Source organism: Mustela erminea, chromosome 20, assembly GCF_009829155.1.
Source record: "Mustela erminea isolate mMusErm1 chromosome 20, mMusErm1.Pri, whole genome shotgun sequence".
Taxonomy (NCBI): domain Eukaryota; kingdom Metazoa; phylum Chordata; class Mammalia; order Carnivora; family Mustelidae; genus Mustela; species Mustela erminea.
The window spans coordinates 23,536,459-23,545,273 of NC_045633.1; the positions used below are offsets into that span (position 1 = coordinate 23,536,459).

Genomic DNA, 8,815 nt, shown 5'->3' on the forward strand with positions numbered 1-8,815 from the left:
TCTGAGGCTGCCTGTGCGCCGCCGTCGCGCCGCCGCGCCCAGGCCCCGCGCCGGGCGACTCTGGGGGGCGGGGGGCACGTCGCCATGGGTACCGGCCATAGCCGCCGTTCCCTCTCCCGCGGCCTTCGCGCACCCTTCCGAAAGTGCCCTCCCTTCCGGAGCAGGGCCCGAGGAACTGCTTCCGGGGTGGTCCCAGTTGCCACGACGACGGAGCTCCCAACATGCCTCGCGGCGGCGGGCTCATGGCGCCGGGGGCGCGGCCGCTCTTGCTGCTGCTGGTCTGGACGCTGGCGGCTCTGGCCCGGCGCGGCCTCGCGGAAGCGGGCGACGGAGGGTGGTGAGCAGCGCGGGAGGGGCGGGGCGCGGCGCGCGATGGGGCGGACCGCTGACCCGCTGTGTCCGCAGGCAGCTGCGCGGGCCCGGGGCGCCGGCGGCCCTGACCGAGGAGCAGCGCTGCGCGGTGGAACGTCGGGCCGACCTCAGCTACGCCGAGTTCGTGCAGCAGTACGTGCGCCCCCTCGCACTGGTCACTCCTCCTAGACCGCAGTGCGCGCGCCCTCCGGCTGCTTGCGGACCCCCCACCCCGGCTCCCGAGGAGCAACCCCCTTTTGAGCTAACGCGGGTGGGGTTGGGGCGGGTGGTTGAGAGTGAGACCTGGCCGTGCCTCTGCCCTTCCAGCTACGCCTTCTCCAGACCCGTCATCCTGCAGGGCCTCACAGACAACTCGGTGAGTGCGGGCACCCCTCCTGGCCACTTGGCACCCGTGCTGGGCCTGGCCCTTGAGTCTTTTCCCCACCCCCCCAGAGGTTCCGGGCTCTGTGCTCCCGAGAAAGGCTCCTGGCCTCGTTTGGGGACAGCATGGTTCGCCTGAGCACTGCCAATACCTACTCCTACCGGAAAGGTGAGCTGCCCCACCCTGCGGCCCAGCCCCCATGCCAGCATCTTGCACGCGGTCATAGCCAGTCCTCATCAACCCCTTTCCCGCAGTGGACCTGCCCTTCCAGGAGTACGTGGAGCACCTGCTGCATCCCCAGGATCCTACCTCCCTGGGCAACGGTGAGTCTGATCTGGTTGGCCCTGGGGTGGGACAGGGGCATCTGGGAGTGCCCAGCTGCCAAGATCCCTGCACCTTCTCTCTTCTTTGTTGGCAGACACCCTGTATTTCTTTGGGGATAACAATTTTAGCGAATGGGCATCGCTCTTTCAGCACTACTCCCCACCACCATTTAGTCTGTTGGGTACCACTACCGCTTACAGCTTTGGAATCGCAGGTGGGTACCCTACAAAGGAGATTTGGGAGGGAAGAGGAAACTCTAAATTGGGTGGCGTCAGCAGTTGCTCACATATGACCCCACAGGAGCTGGTTCTGGGGTGCCCTTCCACTGGCACGGACCAGGGTTCTCAGAGGTCATCTACGGCCGCAAGGTTAGCACACGATGGGGGTGGGGGCTGGGGCTTGGAGCTTACTGACTGCAACAGAGTGACCTTGCTGCTCCCGCTCTCAGCGCTGGTTCCTATACCCCCCGGAGAAGACACCAGAGTTCCATCCCAACAAAACCACGCTGGCCTGGCTTCAGGATATATACCCAACTCTGGTACCATCTGCAAAGCCCCTGGAGTGCACCGTCCAGGCTGGTGAGGTCAGTAGGCGGCACAAAGGGGCCAGGCTGGACCCGGCACCACACCAACTAATCCCTGTACGCCTCCCTACCCTCCACCAGGTGCTGTATTTCCCTGACCGATGGTGGCATGCTACACTCAACTTGGACACCAGTGTGTTCATCTCTACCTTCCTCAACTAGCCAGCTTGGGCGGCTGGTGAGCCCAGCACACACCAGCACACACCCCTATAGTGCTCACAGATTTTATTACAGGACAGCGGTGGCAGCAGCCCACCCTCGCCTGCTGTTTCTGGCCCAGATGTGGGTGGAAGTGGGGCTCGTGGTCCAGCAGCACAACTGATGAGGACGGGGTTGGGGACACCAGGGCAGAGATCTAGGGACACAAACTATGTACAGGGACTGGGAGCTACTGCCCCAAGGCCCTCCTGAGCCAGGGTACTAGGCAAGGTGGGCAGCCCTGGCCCTTGCCTGGCCTCAGTAGTCCTCCACCCAGCCGTTCTCGGAGATGAACGCATCAATGACCTCTTTCATGGCCAGGTTGGGGATGAGCTGTTCCTGGGTCAGGGGGCTCCGGGTGACAGGGTCAAAGTGGCCCACGCGCTGCAGTGTGCAGTGACAACAGGGTCAGAAAGTGCTCAGTGGTTACGGGTCCTGCTCCCAGCACTCACGGGCCCTCACCTGCAGATGCTCCTCAATGTCCTTGCGGTCGTAGGTGATGCCGCTGGGTGTGATGCATGGCTCGCGCATGAGCTCAAAGCTGATCTTGCCACACAGGTAGTCCGGGATATCTCGCTTCTGCAACACGTGAGGTGACAATAGGCACCGGGATGGGAACAGTGCTCCAATTCCTGCTACCCAGAGAACAGACAGCTTACCTTTCTCTTCTCATCCACCTGGGAGAAAAGCTCATCCATGTCTGCTAAGTACTTGTCCTGCGAAAAACCAAGCAGCTACGCGTGGGCCACATGCCCCATTCCCCTTCCCCGGGCACAGGCACGGGCACCCTCCCGTCACAGGCACGCAAACACGCACACATCCACACGTGGGCTGGGGCACCCTCACGTGCTTGGCCTCGATGCAGGCCTGCTGGGCCCGGATGTGGCCATCATCCTCATCACCCTCATGGTTCCGCTGGCATTCTTCTAGCTCCCTGGGGGTCAACCAGGGGCTAGTCAGAAATGGGTCTGGCCAGAAGAGCTCTCACTCCACCCCAACCTCGGGCTCATTCAGGTCTCACTTCCCTCCATCTCCTGCTTGCCAGTGTTGGCCTTCAATAAACACCTGTGTTCTTGACTCAGCGTTAACCCCGGAGTGCTGACTTGGGGGTGGGTGGGGCCCCGGAGCCTGCCACTAGCGCCGCCCACCTCTCCCGCTCGGCCACAATGAGCCGGGTGAGGTAGGAGTGCAGCTCGTTCTCCTGGTGGATGCGCCGCTCCTCGATGCTGTTCCAGCGCTTCTTCTTGGCGATGCGCAGAGCACTAGGGATGTCATCCCCGAAGTTGAGCCGCTGCTCCTTGGCCAGGTTGTAGGCTAGAAGAACAGGGGCTCCAGGTCACCTGGCCAGTCCATCCGCCTGGTGCCAGGCGCCCCTTAACCCTGAAAGCTGTAGGCCCACCTCGCTGCAGATTGGCGATGGCCTCATCATAGCTCTCCATCTCTAGCTGGCATTGCCCCAGGAAGAAGTGTGCCTTCACAGACTGCCCGTCCAGTTCCAAGGCCCGCCGGCAGTCAGCCAGGGCCTGCTCGTGCTGCTGCATCTTCAGGTAGCACAAGGCCCGGTTGGTGTAGTACACTGCCACCAGAGGATTCCGGGTCTGGGGACCAAGGCCAGGCCAGCCAGCATGAGGGAGTGAGCTCTGCGCCCCTTCTCCGTCCTAGGCCCTGTCCCAGGCCCAGTTTGGAGCCCGCGGCTAGAACTGCGACACCAGAAACTTCTCAGCTTCGAAGCCCCTGTGTATTGCGGGCTGCTGGAAGGAGAACTCCCGGTCCTGAGGCCCGCATGAGCCCACCCTCTTGACTCCCAGTAGATCTTGGAAGCCTGTTTCCCAGACCTGGGGAGAGCCCCAGCTTTGGGCCTGGGGTTCTCAAGGGACAAGGATCCCTGGTCCTCGGTCTGGGGGCCTCAAGCACCCTGAAGCTCCCACCCACCGCACTTCTTCGGCAACCAGCAGTGGCTCGAGAGCCGCGGCCCTGACCCGACGGAAACAAGACCATCACTGAGCTCTCGGGGCCCCAACGCCCCCGCGTACGAACCAAGAGCCTCCGAAGGTCCGGCGGGAATGGCCGGGCAGGGGTTCCGGGGAGGACGCGGGGCCGAACCCCGGGCCCCGCCCCCTCCCCTGGCCCGGACGCCGGTCCCCTCCCCCGGTGCGGGCGCACTCACGATGGCGCGGCCGTAGCAGGCCGCCGCCTCCGGGTACTTGCGACCCACGAAGAGCCGGTTGCCCTGCTCCTTGAGCTCCTGCGCGCTCGGGCTCTTTTCGGGGCTTCCGCCGCCGGCGCCCAACCGCGCGCCACCCTCCTTCTCCTCCTTGCCCTTCATGGCGCCGCGCGGCACAGCCTGGGCTTCGCTCCCAGGCTCCGCGTCTGGCCCGCCCTGCGCCCGCAGCCCGAGCCCGCAGCCCGAGCCCCCGATCCGCTCGGGCCCGGTCCAGCGATCCGCCACCGGAAGTTCCGGCTGCGTGGGGCGGGGCCAGCGCGGCGGGCGGGGACGCGCGTGCGTTCCATGGGCAGAGCGGAAAGCGGGTGGAGCCGGCTGGGAGCATGCGCTCGAAGCAAAGCGACTCGCGGCGTCCAAGTCCCGAGCAGCGCCAAGAAGGTGGCCAGTGACTCTCGGCCCCGCCCCGCACAGGCCCCGCCCCGCACAGGCTCCGCCCGCCCGCGAACAGGGCGGCTGTCCGGCCTCGAGCCGGAAGGACGCGGTCCTGGCGCCTTACGGGGAGGTGCCGTGGGCGCGCGCGGACCGCCAGGGGTGGCTGGAAATCCCCGACCGATGGTAGGGCGGAGGAGGGAGGGGCGGTCGGTAGGGCGGACGAGCCCCGTTGCCCGAGTCGCCGTCATCGCCCTTCCCGAGGCACCGAGAGGAGTACCCCTGGCCACCGAGGGCCGAGCGGGGAAGCACGTGACACGAAACGAGCCGGAGCGGCCGCGGGCGTGGAAACCGGCGGTGAGGGCTTCCCACGAGCGGGCGGGGCCTGGCGGCGCGGGCGGAGCTTCCTGGTGGGGCGAGAACGCTTGGCGAAGTCCACCGCCCGTGACCCCCCAACCCACCCGGGGCCCGGATCGGCCGGGAGAGCAGGGTGTCCCGCAGGGTCGCGGCCCAGCCGGCCGGTTCTTATCCTTGCCTGAAAAATGGGCCCATGGCCGTGTCCATGACTTTGCGGGTCCCTGGGAAGGGCTGCCCTGCGTCGAGCTGGTCCAGCCCTGGTGGGGCATGAGTCCGGCTGCAGGGGCTGTGGAAGCGGCGCCTTCGTGTCCCGCCGCACAGTGGCCCAATTCACCCTCCAGCGCTCCCCGCTGCAGCCCTCAGCAGAGGTGAGGGGCGGTGGGCAGGCAGGGGTGCAGTGTGCAGAGCTGTACGGGAGGATCGAGTGGACAGTGTCTCTGGGCCTCTAGGCCCTCCCTAGGCAGCCCCTCAGGGCCGTGGACTCCCTCACCATATCAAGGCAGCAGTACTGACATGGACTGTGGGGGAGAAGCTGTGCCCCAACCTCCTGCTGGACCTGAGCCCCAGGCTGGCCATGCCTGAGGACACCACGCCAGCCGAGATGTGCAGAGCGCAGGCTGCCTGAACATGGCTGTGACCCAGGGTCTGCTAACCTGCCCGCAACCTCAGGCCACAGGTTTCCCTTGGAGGACGGGCTGTCCAAGCAGGAGGCTAGCTGCTGCAGGACCTTAACAAATGCTAGAACTCACACCTGACCATGAGGGCCACAGCTCCTTCCCACACCCATCTGTCTCTCTCTCTCACACACACACACCCTTCCCTCACACCAGTGCACACAAGCAAGGGGAAAGATTGGGTTGTCCACATGGAGGGAAGGGCCCTTACACTGCTCAGTGAGTGGGAGGGAGGCCAGGCCAGCCCCCAGAGCCCTGGTACAGCCGCCTGCTGCTGTGTAAAATATTTATTCATTCTCCAAAAAGGCTCAGACCGCAAATCGTGGGGGAGAGGCTGGGGCAGGGTCTCCATTGGGGCCACACCTGGGGACCTCCACTGCCTGGCCAGGCAGTCCTACCTCCCCAGGCCTGGGAGGGGGTGGCCAGGGCTGGTGTAAGGCTTGGCCTGAACTTAGTGGGCTACTGGGGACACCTGCCCCCACAGAGGAGAAGCAGTCTCAAGATGTACATTCACAGAGGGAGACATGCAGGCTCGCCTGATGGCCAGCCCACATACGCCTGTGCCCTGGCCTGTGCAGCGCTGGGGAGCCCATCAGGGTGGTGGAGGGATGTGGGCGCCCAGCAGGTCATAGGCGAAGACGTTCCAGAAGATGGCAAAGAGCAGGAACGTGCCATAGGCCAGCAGTACCACCCACCAGCCGCACTGGTCCCGCAGGCGTTCCTCATAGCTGCGCAGGATGGTCAGACCCATGCTGACCCCTACCACCGCACCTGCCAGGTGTGCCATGAAGCTGGGCTGGGGGCCTGAGGCAGGCAGTGGTGGGGAAAAGCGGAGCCACACGGCCCGGCCCACCTCGGAACTCACTGCAGAGAAAGGCGGCAGGTGGGGGGTGCCCTGGCCGTAGGCTGAGGCCCCCCAGCCCCGTGACCCCTACTTACTGCACACCAAGGCCAGCACCATCCTCAGCAGCTTGTAGGGACACCTCATCCCAGCCCAGTTCTGATGGGGCGTGAGACAGAGGCTGTGAGGCAGGCCTTGCGGGCCCCTCCCCACACCCGCCCCACAGTCTGCCCCGTTACCATGACGACGTTGGCCAGGTGTGCCGAGCACAGGGCGTAGACCCCACCAGAGCCCCCCACCACAGGGGCCCGCATGTCGGTAATGGAGACAGTCAGGGAGCCTGTGTGAGCAAAGGGAGAGCCATGAGGGTGAGGCTCACCAGGAAGATGGCCGGGGGGCCCGTGCCTGCCTCACCTGCCAGCACACCGGCCAGGTAGAGCAGGCTGATGCGGAGCAGACCGTGCACCATCTCCAGGGGCACCCCGATCATGAGCTGCAGGAGCGCGTTGAACCCTAGTTGCTCCAGGCTGGCCGTGTGGGTGCAAACAGACGGGAGGTCAGCGGTCAGGCTGCCAGCACGACGGGACGGATGCCAGAGGTGGGCCCCCACTCACCCGACGTGCATGAACATGTAGGTGAGGAAGCGCCAGGCTCGAGCGCGGTGGCCAGGGTGGTACACGAGGGGGCTCTTCATGTACTCGGGGTGGTAGGTCTGCAGCACCCACTTGTTGAGGCGGGCCCCGTAGCACAGGAACACGATGATCTGGGGAGGGAGGGTTAGGGCCAGGCGGGGCCAGGCCTGTGGGCGGCCGCTGGGCAGCAGGCAGGTGGGCACACCTGGGCAAGGGTGACTGAGGCCATGAACACGGGGGGTGGGCAGCTGCGGTGCCGGTAGAAGTACCAGTGGCGGTCCACCTCTCGGGGCAGGATCTCGTAGGCCACGTAGCGCACAAACCGCTTGTAGACACCCAGGCCTGGCTCCTCCAGCAGCCCGTCCCGCGGCAGTGCCCTCTGTCCGTTGGCGATCGCCCGCTTAAAGCTGCTTGAGCGCTTACTGCTAATCTGGAGGGGGGTGGCCCTAAGCGTGGGCCACCATACTCCCCGCCACCCCAGAGCCACCCTGCCCCTTGGCCAGCCCAGCTCCTGGTCCAGTCGGAGTCCCTGCCCCAAGTCCACACCCCTCCCTGGTGGGAAGGACAAGGAGTGGGGGCTGCCTGCCCACCCCACTTGGACCAGGCACCGTGCCTGCCAAGGCCTAGGCCCCTGCCCTTGCTATCCACCCATTATGGCACTGACCAGGTCCACCAGCTCCTGGTAGCAGACTTGGCCCCGTTCGTTGCTCTGGGCCAAGGCCACCAGCATGTCCAGCTTGGCCGGGTCCAGGGGCAGCTCATGGCTGTGCACCAGGCCGGTGAAGGTGTCCGCACCGATGAAACCTGTGTGCTCAGGGTCCAGCTGCTGGGGTGGGGGGGCCATCGGCCAAGGCTTGAGGGTAGGTCAGGCCTCCCGGGCCACAGGGCTGGGCCAGGCCAGCTGTGAGAGGCAGGCTCCAAGCACCCTGGGGCCAGACCTCTGCACCGCCACAGTCCCAGGAGCCACCAAGGGACCAGTGCCTGGGTCCCAGGCCTCCAGCTCCTCCAGCAATCAGGGACCTCCCCACCTCATTTCTGCCCTGCCCATCCTCCTAGAAGGGTAGGGCCAAGGTCTGAGAACGATCTCCCTCCCTCCTATACCTCCCCAGAACCCCTGATCTGGCTCACCCTCTTCTGGGGTGTCAGGCAGGGAGCCAAGGTCGCAGGAGAGGGGGCCAGAGAATAGGCGCGTAGCGGGGACTGGACCACGGCTCTCTGGGAGCTCTGTCGCCTCGGCCCAGCCCAGCGGCGGGAGGGCTGCGGCGGGGGCGGTGCCGGCGCCCCCCACCCACCCCACGCACCTGCTCCTGGATAAGCTGCAGCAGCGAGCTCCTGTCCATAGAGCCAGGCGGGGCCGGGGGCCGGGGTCGGCGGCCGCGGCCGGAAGGGGCTGCTCTGCGGACGACTCCGCTCCGCCCCGGCCCGCCCGCTCCGCCCCGCGCCGCGTCACGGAGCCAGAGCCGCCCGCCCCCGCGCGTGCGCTGCCGTCGCCCGCCCCGCCACGCGCGGCCAGGACACGCGCGCGCCCCGCTTGCGGACGCGCCTCGAGAAGGAGTGGCCCCGACCGGAGCTCGGGTCTTGCCGCCCCGCTCACCGCCTTCCAGTTCCGTGCCGGGGCTGCTCATGAAACGGGCAGAGCGGCCGGGAAACTGAGTCACAAGGCAGCACCCAGATGCCTCCCTCGCGCGCCCCTCTGCTTGGGGCTTCAGCGCTGAAGCCCCTTCCTGGCTGCCCGGGACGCCTTTCTCAGGCCAGGGAACCCTGCCAGGCACACACCGCAGCCCCACCGCGAGCCCCACCGCGAGCCCCACCGCCTGCAAAAGGGCGACTACTGGGGGCAGGTGGGGGAGGCTTGGCGCAGCTGTCTCCACTTGGTCCAC

At 66.3% G+C, this 8,815-nt stretch overlaps 3 protein-coding genes across 7 annotated transcripts; 1 reads left to right on the plus strand and 2 right to left on the minus strand.

The window, feature by feature from the left end:
* Positions 1 to 166: 166 nt before the first annotated feature.
* Positions 167 to 2,529, plus strand: JMJD8 (jumonji domain containing 8). The gene is made up of 10 exons (XM_032327191.1): positions 167 to 337; positions 406 to 504; positions 679 to 727; positions 805 to 901; positions 988 to 1,056; positions 1,152 to 1,271; positions 1,358 to 1,425; positions 1,506 to 1,640; positions 1,722 to 1,818; positions 2,397 to 2,529. Exons 1-9 carry the CDS (start codon positions 222 to 224, stop codon positions 1,800 to 1,802), a joined length of 834 nt encoding a protein of 277 aa, XP_032183082.1. The 5' UTR covers positions 167 to 221; the 3' UTR covers positions 1,803 to 1,818; positions 2,397 to 2,529.
* Positions 1,851 to 4,290, minus strand: STUB1 (STIP1 homology and U-box containing protein 1). Its single transcript, XM_032327185.1, has 7 exons — positions 4,006 to 4,290; positions 3,238 to 3,436; positions 2,987 to 3,152; positions 2,685 to 2,772; positions 2,498 to 2,554; positions 2,301 to 2,417; positions 1,851 to 2,222 (listed from the first exon to the last, which is right to left on the minus strand). The coding sequence occupies exons 1-7, from the start codon at positions 4,162 to 4,164 to the stop codon at positions 2,097 to 2,099; spliced, it is 912 nt and encodes a 303-aa protein (XP_032183076.1). The 5' UTR covers positions 4,165 to 4,290; the 3' UTR covers positions 1,851 to 2,096.
* A 1,444-nt stretch (positions 4,291 to 5,734) lies between these two features.
* Positions 5,735 to 8,386, minus strand: RHBDL1 (rhomboid like 1). 5 transcript variants are annotated; one of them, XM_032327176.1, is made up of 8 exons: positions 8,237 to 8,384; positions 7,600 to 7,758; positions 7,141 to 7,365; positions 6,918 to 7,066; positions 6,718 to 6,830; positions 6,543 to 6,643; positions 6,402 to 6,462; positions 5,735 to 6,326 (listed from the first exon to the last, which is right to left on the minus strand). In XM_032327176.1, the coding sequence occupies exons 1-8, from the start codon at positions 8,273 to 8,275 to the stop codon at positions 6,055 to 6,057; spliced, it is 1,119 nt and encodes a 372-aa protein (XP_032183067.1). In that variant the 5' UTR covers positions 8,276 to 8,384; the 3' UTR covers positions 5,735 to 6,054. The 5 variants fall into 5 exon arrangements, with proteins under 5 accessions (XP_032183067.1, XP_032183069.1, XP_032183066.1 ...); XM_032327178.1 differs by having other exon boundaries at positions 5,735 to 6,233; positions 7,600 to 7,761; XM_032327175.1 differs by having other exon boundaries at positions 7,600 to 7,761.
* Positions 8,387 to 8,815: the final 429 nt, after the last annotated feature.

Bases quoted from the DNA above. Each gene is read 5' to 3' on its own strand.
- JMJD8 (XM_032327191.1), top strand. From the start codon at position 222: ATGCCTCGCGGCGGCGGGCTCATGGCGCCGGGGGCGCGGCCGCTCTTG. The intron at 728-804 runs GTGAGTGCGGGC...CCACCCCCCCAG, and splicing joins AGGGCCTCACAGACAACTCG to AGGTTCCGGGCTCTGTGCTC. The intron at 1,272-1,357 runs GTGGGTACCCTA...ATGACCCCACAG, and splicing joins TTACAGCTTTGGAATCGCAG to GAGCTGGTTCTGGGGTGCCC.
- STUB1 (XM_032327185.1), bottom strand. From the start codon at position 4,164: ATGAAGGGCAAGGAGGAGAAGGAGGGTGGCGCGCGGTTGGGCGCCGGC. The intron at 3,153-3,237 runs GTGGGCCTACAG...CTGTTCTTCTAG, and splicing joins CATCGCCAATCTGCAGCGAG to CCTACAACCTGGCCAAGGAG. The intron at 2,773-2,986 runs GTGGGCGGCGCT...GTTGACCCCCAG, and splicing joins ATTGTGGCCGAGCGGGAGAG to GGAGCTAGAAGAATGCCAGC.
- RHBDL1 (XM_032327175.1), bottom strand. From the start codon at position 8,275: ATGGACAGGAGCTCGCTGCTGCAGCTTATCCAGGAGCAG. The intron at 6,644-6,717 runs GTGAGGCAGGCA...TTGCTCACACAG, and splicing joins CCTGGCCGGTGTGCTGGCAG to GCTCCCTGACTGTCTCCATT. The intron at 6,463-6,542 runs GTAACGGGGCAG...ACGCCCCATCAG, and splicing joins ACCTGGCCAACGTCGTCATG to AACTGGGCTGGGATGAGGTG.